The 13,609-nt window shown below is 46.5% G+C and overlaps 7 protein-coding genes across 7 annotated transcripts; 4 read left to right on the top strand and 3 right to left on the bottom strand.

The window, feature by feature from the left end:
• Positions 1–1,709: 1,709 nt before the first annotated feature.
• On the top strand, positions 1,710–2,258 carry N7533_005048 (uncharacterized protein; the record flags this gene model as incomplete). The annotated part of the gene is made up of 1 exon (XM_057101698.1): positions 1,710–2,258. One exon carries the CDS (start codon positions 1,710–1,712, stop codon positions 2,256–2,258), a length of 549 nt encoding a protein of 182 aa, XP_056961328.1.
• Positions 2,259–3,123: 865 nt separating this feature from the next.
• On the top strand, positions 3,124–4,320 carry N7533_005047 (putative zinc-containing alcohol dehydrogenase; the record flags this gene model as incomplete). The annotated part of the gene is made up of 3 exons (XM_057101697.1): positions 3,124–3,985; positions 4,042–4,137; positions 4,205–4,320. 3 exons carry the CDS (start codon positions 3,124–3,126, stop codon positions 4,318–4,320), a joined length of 1,074 nt encoding a protein of 357 aa, XP_056961327.1.
• A 514-nt stretch (positions 4,321–4,834) lies between these two features.
• N7533_005046 (uncharacterized protein) lies at positions 4,835–5,410 on the bottom strand (the record flags this gene model as incomplete). The annotated part of the gene is made up of 1 exon (XM_057101696.1): positions 4,835–5,410. The coding sequence occupies one exon, from the start codon at positions 5,408–5,410 to the stop codon at positions 4,835–4,837; it is 576 nt and encodes a 191-aa protein (XP_056961326.1).
• Positions 5,411–6,526: 1,116 nt separating this feature from the next.
• Positions 6,527–6,937, bottom strand: N7533_005045 (uncharacterized protein; the record flags this gene model as incomplete). Its single annotated transcript, XM_057101695.1, has 1 exon — positions 6,527–6,937. One exon carries the CDS (start codon positions 6,935–6,937, stop codon positions 6,527–6,529), a length of 411 nt encoding a protein of 136 aa, XP_056961325.1.
• Positions 6,938–8,302: 1,365 nt separating this feature from the next.
• N7533_005044 (OSTA/TMEM184 family protein) lies at positions 8,303–9,779 on the bottom strand (the record flags this gene model as incomplete). The annotated part of the gene is made up of 6 exons (XM_057101694.1): positions 8,303–8,710; positions 8,768–8,917; positions 8,978–9,103; positions 9,168–9,420; positions 9,498–9,645; positions 9,713–9,779. The coding sequence occupies 6 exons, from the start codon at positions 9,777–9,779 to the stop codon at positions 8,303–8,305; spliced, it is 1,152 nt and encodes a 383-aa protein (XP_056961324.1).
• A 643-nt stretch (positions 9,780–10,422) lies between these two features.
• On the top strand, positions 10,423–12,100 carry N7533_005043 (Zn(II)2Cys6 transcription factor; the record flags this gene model as incomplete). The annotated part of the gene is made up of 4 exons (XM_057101693.1): positions 10,423–10,482; positions 10,552–11,031; positions 11,093–11,224; positions 11,288–12,100. The coding sequence occupies 4 exons, from the start codon at positions 10,423–10,425 to the stop codon at positions 12,098–12,100; spliced, it is 1,485 nt and encodes a 494-aa protein (XP_056961323.1).
• Positions 12,101–12,504: 404 nt separating this feature from the next.
• N7533_005042 (NAD(P)-dependent alcohol dehydrogenase) lies at positions 12,505–13,587 on the top strand (the record flags this gene model as incomplete). Its single annotated transcript, XM_057101692.1, has 1 exon — positions 12,505–13,587. One exon carries the CDS (start codon positions 12,505–12,507, stop codon positions 13,585–13,587), a length of 1,083 nt encoding a protein of 360 aa, XP_056961322.1.
• Positions 13,588–13,609: the final 22 nt, after the last annotated feature.

The following is a 13,609-nucleotide window of genomic DNA, read 5'->3' as shown; positions in this document are numbered from 1 at the left end:
CTTCCTTCTGAAACAAGCTCCATCCGATTTTCCTCCAACTATCTGCTGCCAATGACTGCCCACCGTTTCCTGAGAGGCTCTTCCGATATTTTTCAGTCTGCTGAAGGAATCTCCCCATTACCTCCATCGATGACCCCAGTATATGCGAAATGGCGTTTATGGTTGCTTGGCTGAATACTCTTCTAGAGTTGATGAGTTCGATGTGTAGGAATGTGTGCTGGATGCAGCCAAGCTCCTGGATTACTTCCTGATATTCCATACTAGATCCTCGTGATTCCGACAGTGCGCGTATAAGCCTGTAGGCTAAATTTGCACCAGCGAGAAAGTCTCCGACAGAGAAACCGAAAGACATCTCTTCAGTCAAAATATCATCTGCCACAGGCCATGGGATAATCAATCAACAAAGGATAGAAACGAGGAAAGATGAAGTATACAAGAAAATATGTTTAAAAATATGCGAGAGGGGCTGTGCGTTTGTAAACTCGATTCAGAAAACCGGAGGACTCATTGAAGAGACCCAAGTGAGGCTAATTGCTTAGCGCGTCTGCATTGATTTGTTGGACCAATGATATCAGCGAGCCTCAGCCACCCAATCGCCGTGGCCCCGGCACCCTCCCTGTGAGCACGCATTTAGAATAGAAGAAAATCCGACCGGGGAGTAGTTCACTCTCCTAACGATTTTGCGAAGCAAGAAGGTTACCTGGGTACTTCATCAAGACATTCAACCCGACACTGCATACTAGTATTTCTTCAACATTTCTGATTTCGTTTTGTCGCTTTTGTAAGATGAATCCGCGTTTGCCCTTCGGTGATGCTGCCTGGTAAAAAAGTGACCAGATCGAAGACTCCTGGCTGGATGTTCTCTTCGATGAAGACATTTACAATGAGATTGGAATTTTCCTCGTTGAAGATCATTTCCCTCGCCAATGGGCTGATTTCAAAATTTTCAAATCCGGCGGTTTCAACGCGAGCTTCCTCATGACATTCACCGAATCCGATACTGGCGGCGCTCTTTTAAGATTCCCGGGGTCCATATGTTTCCCGAGTAAAAAGTCCACAATGAAGCCTCTATCATGAGATTCATCACGGAAATAACTTCACAAACAATGCCGATTCCAGTTCCTATGGTTTCCCGCTGGGGAGAGAAACGAGAGCCCCTCAGATTTGGGTCCCTTTATAATTATGGACTATATTGACCACGAGAGGAGCATGTCTGATGTTCTCGAAACGCCGGGACGCCAACCAAAACAACGTCCAAAACTCAATTTGAATATCGGCACAACAAAGCTAAAAACTCTATATAGAGAACCAGCCAATATTGTCTTTTCTCTATCTATACTCTCTGCGAGCGGGATTGGGTCTCTGAAATAAACCGGCAAATCAGCGTGTAAAGTATCATATCGGCCATTGTCTATTTCTATGAATGAAATTGTGTGTCTAGGGACGCTACCTCGATCAAAAATCCCCACCGCGATATACGATAGAGTATCTTTTTACTTCGAAGCCGTCCAAGCTAGCAGAGCTATATATTCCACACCTCAAACACCAAAGGAATGATGCTATAGAATCGGCCGACGACTGTCGGCGTTAGGTTGTTGCTAGATTCTTATTTCGGAAATTTGTTCAAGATCGGGAACTTAGGAATAAATAAGTGTCATTAGTATGGCCCATTCCCATTTGAGTGCAACGACTTTTGCCCACAGAATGTCATGGTCAATGAATCTGAAAATTTCGTTGTGGTGGTGGATTGGGAGTTTATGTATACCGCCTCTGTTGAATTTACTGATGCTCCACCCTGGTGGCTTCTTCTCGAGATGCTAGAATATTGGACTAAAGGCTTTGATGACTGGTATGCACTCTATGAGAGCCGGCTTCGGGTCTTCCTTCAGGTAATGATGGATAGCGAAGCGGATGCGCACCAGATACGGAACAAACGACCCAAAGAAAGCCAGCGACTCTCTAGTCGAATGCGACATAGCTTGGAGAGCGGAGACTTTTGGATCATGTATGCTGCATGGAACAATTTTTCCTTTGACAACATCTATTGGAACAAAATCGATCAGCGATTCTTCGGGTCTGATACATCTGATGACAACATATGCGATGTATGGAAGAAAAGACTTCATCTATTGGAACCCGAGGAGAAGGAAAACATGAATAAATATGTGGATCTGAAGCTCCAGGAGAATGAGACAAGGCTTCTATGTTGGGACCCAGACCAGTATACCCTAGAATCTATGGCCAGGATGGAAGCTTGATCGCTCCCGAGTTCATGCTCTTATATCTAATGCTTTGTATTTATTCCAATTATTGAGCCTGTCCAGGTGACTGAAACTGATCACCCGCTTTGAAAGAAAAGCCCGTGTCTTGATATCAAACTCACTGGCAATTTTTCTTTTTCTTTTGCAGAGATTCTTGAACGGCTGGTTTCAAAGTCCTGGCCCAGTAATCCAAACGAGCTATAAGAGAAACTCCGTAGAGAATAACCTTGCTTCCCCTCTCCTCATACATAGCTTAGTTTCCCTGATTGGCGGTAATTACTAGATCACGTCAGATCATCCGGCGGGAGCGATGCAGCAGGATCTGGGCGCTCGCCTAGTTGTATCAGACTCAAGATGATTCGCCTAGACCCCTGTGATTGTCGCTGATTTGATGTTGGTGAATAATTGAGGGGTAAACACTTGAGCCCGGTAGCGTAGGGGGGGGCAAACATCGCTGCAGATGAAACCCTGTAGTCCATAGAAGCTCCTCGGCAGAAATATCCCTTCCAAATCAAGCCATCATGCATGAGTATGTATTGGTTTGCTTCTGCCTGCATTACATCGTGTCAAGCTGCTTTCTCGTTATTTTCCTTACCACTGCCTAGGTCGTCGGTTATAACTTCCCCTGGGCGAAATGGCTCGTCACTAGTCACTCCCGCTTGCATAACCTCCGAGGGCGATGCTGCTATGGAGCAAAGTGTTCTTCTTCTCTACTTTTTGTTGGGGCAAAGGTATCTGCCCAGATGCGAGGTATAAAACCAGAACCAGATTTGATTTTCTTTTTTTTCTGACATGTGAGATCCCTTCCAGTCATTCAACATTGCCTAGTACTTAGCCCGCCAAATTCGAAATATTCACGAATATGAAAGCCGTTATCTACACCGGTGATCGCAGAATCTCCATCCACGATCGCCCAAAGCCAGTGATTTTGCATCCCACCGACGCCATTGTCAGGGTCCTTCATACCACCATATGCGGGACAGACTTGCACATTCTGCAAGGCCATGTCCCAACATGTACCCCAGGCCGTATTCTGGGCCATGAAGGAGTTGGAATGATCGACTCTCTAGGTGCGGATGTCACGAACTTCACTGTCGGTCAAATAGTAGTCATTTCTTGCATCACCAGCTGCGGTATCTGTTATTATTGCCGCAGGAAAATGCCATCTCAATGTGAAACCGGTGGTTGGATCCTCGGAAATAAGATTGACGGGACCCAGGCCGAGTATGTACGCATCCCGCATGCCACATTGTCACTGCATGTGCTGCCAGAGAGCATCGACCAGAAAGTTGCGGTGACACTGTCTGATACTGTTCCAACTTCATATGAATGTGGGATCTTGAATGGCGACATCCAGCCGGGCTCTACTGTGGCTATCATAGGGACGGGTCCGATTGGGTTGACGATTCTCCAAATGGCGAGGAAGTTGTTCAGTCCCTCAATGACGGCTGTTATTGGAAGGACTCATCCTAGACTTAAGACAGCCATGTCCATGGGTGCCGATCATACATTCAGTGTTCTAGATGGGCAAGATACTGCGGTTGCATCTGCTCTATCGGTAACCCAGGAACGGGGATTCGATGTGGTGATTGAAGCAGTGGGGACACCGGAGTCTTTTGAGATTGCGCAGGCACTGGTAGGCGCTGGTGGAACCATCGCCAGTCTTGGTGTCTTCGGCGAGTCATGCGAGCTGCACTTGGAGAAACTCTGGAATCGAAATATCTGTATTTCTCCCACGCCCTCATATTACTGCTGGTAATTTCTAATGATTTCTCAACAGGTTTGAGAACCCGACTCATTGATGCCGTTAGCACTCCAGACATACTCAAAATGGTAAACACCGGTAGCATCGATCCGCATTTCTTAATCTCACACAGTACGTACCATGAAATCTGCCACCCTTAACACTACTTCCACTGCTAATAATAGTGATTGCCGTGCAGACTTTTCGTTTGACGACATTCATAACGCTTATGAAGCATTCGAGGAACCCTCTAAGCATGGTACCCTGAAGGTGACAATAACGATGCCTGAGATTGTCATGAACGGCTCTTCATAGTCAAACGACGAAGTCTTCGCTGTGAAGGGGGCAATCAATCTCACGTGTATTTAAGATTGAAACTTACTGCAGGGTACACCAACCTTTGAGCGTGTTTCCATATCGTGTCAGATCTTCTGCACGGTTTTCAGTGAGGTGGATTCATCGAGTACCTAGGTATAAATTTCAACAAGACCATATCAATCCGAGCCAAGGGAAATTGTATATCATACCTAGGTATCGTTCTATATCGCGCCCTGGCACCCAAAACTCACAGCGAATATCTTTCGTCGGATTTTCTTTGATCAATCGTGTAGAATTATCCCATTGGTATAGGTACAATGCCGTGTCGTGCATACAATCGGGGCGTGATTCGTGCCCAGTGAAGTAGTAGTAATTTTGCTTGGAAGCAGGGAGTAGTGTTATGGGCGACCAGATAAAAATCCCTGCTGGTATGAATTTCTCTTTCTTTGGCTTTTTTCAAAGTTGTTGAGTTTCTTTGTTCTCCGGTCTTTCACCCCTAAAAGAATGTATTCTAGGTTCCATCCTCTAGTATTTGAAATTCGACTCCCTCCCCCGGTCGGATGGGTATCTTAACTGGGGAATTCTCCCAAGGCTTGCCGAACAAGTCGATTTTATCCCCCTCCATCCAAGCATGTGTGCCTAGGCCCTCGATCGCATCCAAGCGATACCGCTGCCCTGTTTTCAACAGATGCATTCCGAGTCTCCAAAATCCGTATTTACCTTCTCTCGTTGTGCCAGTATTCTCTGGGGTGAATTTCTCATGCCCAAGCGGTCTAAAGCTCTGAGACATCACGTACGGGATATCAGGGTGCAGTGTGAGCAAGCGATCCATATCTTCTTGGGTCGCTGTGCCTGGCGGCCCTTTGCGATAGGTGTCGACCGTAGGTAATTGGGGCATGGCCCCGGTATCTGTTTCGGAGATAGTAAGGCAGTTGACTATAGGGACCAGCCGTGCATCCAGTCGAACGAGCGTCACCGGGGTGGCGCTGTTGATTAGGGTAAAAGTACAAGTGAGTTGAGGATCTTTAGGATCCGAGTAAGAGAGGGTAGGAGGAAGTTGGACATCGAGTCTGACGTGGCGATCCATGAGGCTATCAGAAGTTCGGTGATGGCAGGGTAGGTGGGTAGGTAGGTAGGGCGTCTCGATGGGTGGGGAAGAAGCAGAGTTATCGGAAGCGAGCCGGTCATTTAGATTGGCCGTGTTAACGCCAATGGAGGCGTGAGAGACAAGGTAGATTAGCCAGCCCGTCAATGAATAGTATTTCTAGATTTTGGACTCAGTGCCCAGTGCTGAGAATCGAGGCGAATTGAATCAAATTGATTAATCGGTCTGACATCTGTGAGACCGCCGGTGTCAAATGAATCCATTGATTCAAGTTTGGCCATCATTGCCAACGTGCGGAACGAAAAACTACGATGCTCCACTTGCAAGTTTGCAGAGCGTTAAGAGCAAGCTGGGCCTACCTGGTAGGGGTAGGTATTAACTGCTTGCAGGGAAGATGGTATCATAATTTGGGGAAAGCAATGATAGTATACTAGTATTGTGGAAGCCAAAGGTCTGAGTATAGAGATTTCGGCCTCACAAGAGTGATCCAAATCAATTAAAGATATACGCAATCAAAATTCAAACACCGGGCTTCTCATCTCACAACTGGTCTTACCACCCAAGTACATGAGGGCAGCAGGGCAGGCGTGGTAGTCAAAGCTCTGGTCGCTCCCCAAAATGCTACTCCGATTTAGTTTGCTGTCTCATACGGGCCCTGGAACAGATTTGGTAGTCGGGGCGCAAAGCTCAGGGCTCCGGATACTGCGGCAAACAGATAGAGGGGCCACAATTTCCTCTATTGTAAGAGGGACCTTGTGCCGAATTCAATAGGCTTATCACCATGGTGATTGAGATTGAAATTTGGGATTCCTTTACCCCAAAACGTCAGCAAGAAATGCTAAACCACTCCCGGAGACTCTTAGTGTTCATGATCTCCTTGCAAATAGGATCCCATTTAGCGACGATGCGATACAATCGAGAAATTGGAAAGAATCGGCAACGATTTGTTGATCGATGTCTATCAGTTCAATCGAGAGATCTTTGACATGCGGCTGAAATATTTAATGGGGTTTCTTTTGGACGTATCGTGCCACGCAAAGGATACTGGAGGTTTACAGTGTCTGATGAACTTGATCAAGATTGTTGACAGGTCCCCGCTCAGTTCTGATTGAAGAAAGTCTTCCAATCACTTCCGTCGCCAGTCGTCACAGCCTGATCGTCATCGATATTTCCAGTAAGCATTGCCTTGTACTTCGATTCAAGAGCAGCCAGTATCACACCACGAGGGAACAAGGGGATGGGTTCTTCGTCAGCTTTTGGCCAGCTTTGGAGGGCGTGTGTTTGTTTCTGAATGGCATCCTCTGCATTGCTCTGGCTGAGATAGATATCGATCTTGCAGTTCTCAGCCGTAAATATAACTCGGCCGGCTTTCAATCCTTGCAGGTGGAAGTTCGGTCGGGGCTGCTGACGCGATAAACAGGGAAATTTTGAGTAGTTGTCGTTGACTCGGTAGAAAATTGGCCATTCGTTATCGCTTTCCCATAGCCGCGGGCGGGTAACCATATCCATATAGACTGCCATAAAAGTCCCATGCTGCAGTACCGAATCCCCCAGTGATATCCGAGTCGCAGCACGCTTGGGTTGCAATATCAAATAAAAGTATATAAGAGTATTTCTGGAGACTCTCCTGGCCTCTCAGAGGCAGCGAGTAATAGACGTGTTGAAAGTTTTCTTGGAAGTTTTCTTGGTGGGAGATGAGGAGGTAAGACGGCGATGTGGTGGCTGCAATTGTTTTCAGGTTTAAGGAGGACAACAACTCAGTGGTTCCTGCCGTGTGATCCTGAGCAGAATGGTCACTTCCTCGTGATCTTGTTTAAGGGAAATTGGAAGGAACGAATTTAGACACGTCAGTGAAGGAGCGGTGCAGTTCGCGCAAGAGATGGGCCACGGGTAATAGTAGTGGATTTCCTCTAATATCTTCCGATCTGTTTCAAATCAGGACACCGCGTCAATTATCACATACGTAGTCATGCTACGTACGTGTGAAGGGGGGGAGCTAAAGATGGCATCATCCATGGTTGAAGGAGAAAAAAGCTAGAAAGTGAAGTATTATAGAGAGGGCTTGGTCAAAAAAATGCACCATTCTAAAATAGCAAACATTTTGAATCAAACGACCACCATATAGAACTGCATTCTTTCTACCAAATGCTTTCTGCGCATAAAAAACAACTCCGACAACAGGTATTGGAAAGGCGAAAAAAAAAGGTCGTGCCCGGGATCGAACCGGGATCGGTGGAATCAGAATCCACAGTGATGACCATTACACTACACAACCATTTTTGGATAAGCTTCGGTTCCAGATAAGGATCTATCAATAGAAGAAAAGAATGCAAAGAAAAGTAGTACTAGCGTCAGTGGTAAACCTCCAGATTGCCGGTATTATTTAGAACTATTAATGTGCGCTACGTATCAAGATCGGTACAGATATACCGCAAATAGATTAGATAAAATTTAAAACTGAGCATACTATGGGAAGCAACCTTCAAGTTTTGACGTAGTATATTATTCTAAGAAGCCATCTGCTGTTCTAAAATGACTCCAGGGCTGAACTTGAACTTTTATTGGGTGAGCTGAAGTGCAAAATATGGAGACAGCATCTTCGGGATGCAAATTATTACTACTAGTATTACTACTATTTACTTCAAGTTGAAGTCTGCAACTTTAAAAACCACTGGCAGGTATTACTAGTTAGTGCTAGTACTAGTAGTACCTGGTATCCATGGACTCGGATGCGGCACTGGTATTATTTTATACCCAGTAGGTACTATTCGTGAAAAGAAAAAGATAAAAAGATAAAAAAAAAATAGGAGACTTGGAATTTCAACGGCCCCATCCATCGCCCGGGTTCCCTCAAAATCCACCGCGGCCCTCAATCTACATCCGGTAATCTGGCATGTTCATTCCAGCCTCCCTCACTGGGCCTGTCTTACTAGCATCACGAAACATATCCAATGTCGATTTGATGTCTCGGAAGAAATCCACCGGATTGAACAATGCAAGCCATGCGAAAATCCCCAGTGGGCCTCCCTGGTAGCGTCTAACGTAGTGGCCGCCGCTCTCGCTGTCGACAACGGCCAGATATTGTTGAGAGTCGCTGCTGCTTTTGATACCAGAGTTTGACGTCTTGTATGGCTTGACGGAATAAGCGTAGTAAAATAAAAATGCGAACGGAACCATTTGAATGCAGATAAGCATGGTAGGCAAGCCGATGATTGTATCTGCGTAGCTTAGTGTATCGGATGGCTTGAGGGCGTCGGCGGAGTGCAGAATTGTAAATATGATCTTTTGAATTGTCAGATTTGTTTCCGGTTAAGTTCTCAGCGGGGTGAAGTAACTGACCTCTTCCAAAAACTCAAGACCAACAACGAGCTTAAAGGCCAGGAGCTTAAGTAGTGGTTTATGCTCTTGCATATGCCCTTTGAGGTTGGTGTAAAACCCGAGAATAGCGACGATCGCTAGACCAAGCGATATGATTCCAATAATGTTGATCTTTTTTCAATGTTAGACGCAGATAATCTCTCAAAATTGGTGAGTATGCATTTTACTTACCCAGAAATGAGCAAAATGTTTATCTCTGCTTTCAAGACAGTAGGTTCCTTGTGCCTGGGTAATACATTGAGCTATGGCGAGAATAAATGCGACAAATGGATATTGCAGTACCAAGATCCAACTTCGCTGTCAGGATAGAGTAGTGGGTTAGTTGAGTTTCCAGCTATCACTTAAATTCTGGGTTACTAACCTTCAACCATGAGAGTCCGTTTGTTGTTTTGCTTTTGTTGAATTTGCTGGGAATCCTCAGGGATGCAAAGAACTCAACTCGGTGTCGGTCGTTGGGCGCAAGAAAGTCGCATAGCAGCATCAGAAAGGAATACATTGCAATTCCTTGGACAACATCAACCCATCCATTCAGATAGACATATGCGTCTGGGAAACAGATCGAAAGCAACGATAAGATCGAGTATATCGGGAAAATAGACGCGATCCTCATGATTCTTCAAATCATGCCTGTTAGCAGACATCCCCAAGAGCTAGTACTTTTATCGCTGTAGAATAAAAGGACCGGACTTACTTGATCTGCTTATTCGGATCGCTCAAGTGAATTGCATGGTTAAACATAGACATTAATATGACCAAACAAGTGAGACCCGTGCAAGCACCCGAGAGGATCATATTAAATTGGTGAAATGTAAGGTCACCGACAAGGTTATCAGGTGCATCTGATTAAAAGCATAATTAGTTTAGGCGTTCCGATTTGAATCCATTCATTGAGATCGAATCGCGCACCAGCAACAAGATATTTCGGCATCGGGCAAGTTGTATTGCTGTTGTCATCATGGCTAAAGATCCCCATCTTGAGTCGGAATAGTAGTCAAGTAATTAAGCCGACGTAGTGATAATAAAGTCCTGGATTCCCGAATAAATGGGCAATTGACCTTGGATGGTGGTGGTCGAAAGCGAATCTTGAGTAATTATTTTGAATACAGCACAGAGGCAGACCTTGATTTTATAGCCGCGAACAAGTGTAGACTGATTTTGCGCAGCCCCGTTGAGTCCAGATGCTGCTGAATACTCTGAAGCATGATCTACTTCCAAATTCCCCACAAAAGAAGTTAAATCGTCCACCGTCGGGCTTATCCGAATCTTCAGCCAGGCGCCATCATCAGCCCTAAACAAGCCTCGCAGCCTGCATTCCAAATGGGGAAGCAGATGCGGCCGACGATCTCTCAATTTCTCAAGCTTATTGGATGATACTCGTCCACTTATCAGGTGGGGGCCATTTTCAACGCGCTAGGCGATTTGAAGCACTTTTTGCGGCAAGCCTATCAGCGAAGGGAAATTGGGGCTGTGAACCCGCCCGGCCTGAAGAACAACCCCCAGTCAACAGTAAATAGAGTCCCCAAGCCCTCTTTTCCCACCCCTCTGGACAAGCAAAGCTCACAAGCCTCGCATTTAACTCCACATTTTGGCTAGTTAATATATCCGAGACATACATAATGCCGAATAATCGCGGGCCGAGTAAAGGATGCCGACGCTGCAGGGAATTAAAAGTCAAGGTATCCCCCTCAGATCTCACCGGCACACCACAGCAAACAACACCGTGACCCTCTAACAAATCGAAATAGTGTGACGAGGCCAAGCCAGCATGTCAGAGATGTCAAAAAGGTTCTCGCGAATGCATATATCAAGCCGATTTCGATCGTCTGCACCGCGACCAAAATTCAAAGGCACAGTCCATCGCGACGAAGAAATGGCGACAGCGAGCCGACTTTAGAATCGAAGTACCAACCCAGGAATACCCAACCGACTCACTGGCCCAGCTAGCGTATAATCGCTTCTGTTATGATTTCATGAAATTCCCAGGGGTGATTGGCAAACTTCCCAAGATCCTCGAAACTGCAGCCGCAGACTCGTGCATTTTCACGGTCGTTAAAGCCCTTGCCCATGCTAACTACCACGGTCGCTATGAGTGTCAAGAGGCAAATGAAGAAAGCAGATTGCTCTACGGCGAGGCATTGCAACAACTAGCAATGCTAATGTCAGACCCCGATGAGATGCAACGTGACGAGGCTTTGATGGTGATATTTCTTTTCAGCTTATATGAGGTGGGTGAACATACCCTTTACTCACTGGATACAATAGTTGATAAAAACTCACCTTTTTCAGATGTTTACATCGTCTAAACGCGATGGCTCGTGGATAACGCACATGCAAGGCACGCAATCTGTTATTGCACATAGGGACAATACCAGTCTGAAGGACGCCTCTAGCTATCTTTCAGTCCTATGCTCTCATCTGGTATGTAGTATCCGATACTTATAGCAAAATTATATCCACATTCAGTATGCTAATCTTATACAGGTCGTTTATTACTTAACAGAACGAAAATGTCCACCACCGCACCTCGACCGTTGGATTCAACAAATTCCATTTGAATACGATTCCAAAAAACGCCTGATAATTTTGATGTCAGACGCCGCAAAAGTTTGTTATATGCTTGAGGCATGTAGTAGCTTCGAATGTTCTACCAATCAAACAGTCCTGGATATCCTCAACGAGACCCTCGAACTCGACCTAAGACTAGAAGGATGGACAGCAGATCTGCCCCCAGAATGGTCCAATGTGGCACTAAATCTCGTCTCACACAAAAACCGTCCGAAATGGTCGAAAAATCTACTCTCAGGCCCCGGCGCCCCCGAGAAAATGTACACATACCCGAACCGCATCGCAGCTAGCAAATGGATGATGTGCCGGGCAAGTCGCATTCGTCTGAATCTCACTCTCCTTGAATTCTTGCTCCAACGACCTTATCTGAAGCCGGAATATTCAGGATTGGAAGCCCGCACTATTGACCTGCTTATATCTTTAGCCACTGAGATTTCCTATTCGCTGCCATACTTCCTGGCTCTGTCTCCTGATGGCTCCTCTGATTTTGCTTCGGCGACTGATATTCCCACCCTTTGGGGTTACATGACTCTCTGGCCTGCATATACCAGCTCTTTATGTCTACATCATAGATTGGTCAGGAAAATGGATTCTATGTCAAGGGGGACATGGTTTCGAAAGATGATCGGTTTCTTACGCGAATCTATAGGCATAGCGAAGGCCCAGATCTTACTCAACGAGACGCTGACCCAGGAGATGGATTCATACCCTTTTGTTGAATTAATATAAAGAGTGAATTATATTTTTTTATCTTAATTCATCTTACTTCTCATGTCAAAATGAAAACAAAACATTCACCATCCATGGTAGTTTTAGTATCTTAAAGTGGTCAGTGCGTTCCATAGCCCCACTTGAACTGGAGCTTCGACCAACAACCACCCTGGGACAGAAGTGAAGGTGAAATCATCGCCAGCTTCAGCACGCCTGACTATCAGCGTAAGCATCCAACACAGCCTGCATAACGGGCTTATTCTTACTCGTCCCATCACTCGTCACCTAACGCCACGGGATATTCGGCCTGCAGCACCCGCTTAGGAAAGATAGGCGTGGCACCAAACAAGCCTTGACAAGGAATTCCCTATCCACCTTTCTACCTTTCTACAGAAGGCCCAAGTAAACAATTCTCTACCAATATGAGTACGGGTCCCACAGAGCTGCCTCCCATGGCCGAGGCTCACCCCGAAAGCATGAAAGCTTGGCTATACAGCGGCACAAGCGGTGGTCTCGAGAAGAATCTCGAGCTCAAATACTCCATCCGCGCACCCCCCGCCCCGCGCACCAACGAGGTGATCGTCAAAGTGCTCTCCGCCGGCCTGAACCCAGCGGACTTCAAAGTCCCCGAAATGGGCCTCGCAGCCACCCACCTGGTCATCGGCATGCCTGCCACTCCCGGCATGGACTTCTGCGGCCGCGTTGTGAGTACCGGGCCAAGCGCCACGCATTTCAAACCCGGCCAACTTGTCTACGGATCTCAAAGTCGGCCCGTGAAATTCGGGTCCCTCGGCGAATACCTTTCTATCCCGGCTACGTTTGTTGCGCCGCTTCCGGAGGGCGTGGAAATTGACCAGGCTGCTGGTATTGGCATCGCAGGCCAGTCGGCGTACCAGGCTCTTCTTGGATACGTGAAGGAAGGTGATAAAGTCTTCATTAATGGCGGTTCCGGTGGGTGTGGGTTATTTGCGATTCAAATTGCGAAAAATATGGGCTGTCATGTCACTGTGACCTGCTCGACGCGGAATGTCGAGCTCTGTTACCGGATGGGAGCTGACAATGTGATCGACTACACTGCCGAGGAAGACCTCGTGGCTGGAGTCAAGCGGCAGGGTGTGATTTACGATCATATAATTGACCACATCGGTCTTCCTTCTCCGCTATACTTCCAGTGTCATCATTTCTTGAAACCCGATGGTGTGTTTGTGCAGGTTGGCGCATCGTCTATGCTTACTTTTGCCGGACGTCTGGCTTGGCCTTCCATTCTTGGCGGTGGGAAGAGAAAATATGTTATCTTTTTCTTTGCGAATACCGGGCAGCATCTCCTTAAACTCGGCGAAATGATGGAAGAGGGGAATCTGCAGACACAGGTGGATAGTGTTTATGAATTCGAGGACACGGTTCAGGCTTTTGAGAAACTTCGCTCCGGGCGAGCGAGGGGGAAGATTATTGTTCATGTGGCAAAGCCGGATGCCCATTGGCACCAGGAGATGGGTTTATTTTGATTTTCACGTGTATTATATCCAA

The sequence above is a fragment of the Penicillium manginii genome, assembly GCF_028828005.1.
Source record: "Penicillium manginii strain IBT 31320 chromosome Unknown utg000004l:1.0-7231830.0:1.0-7236170.0, whole genome shotgun sequence".
NCBI classification, from domain to species: domain Eukaryota; kingdom Fungi; phylum Ascomycota; class Eurotiomycetes; order Eurotiales; family Aspergillaceae; genus Penicillium; species Penicillium manginii.
Note: the sequence above shows the minus strand (reverse complement) of the source record. Positions and strands in the feature narration are given on the sequence as shown.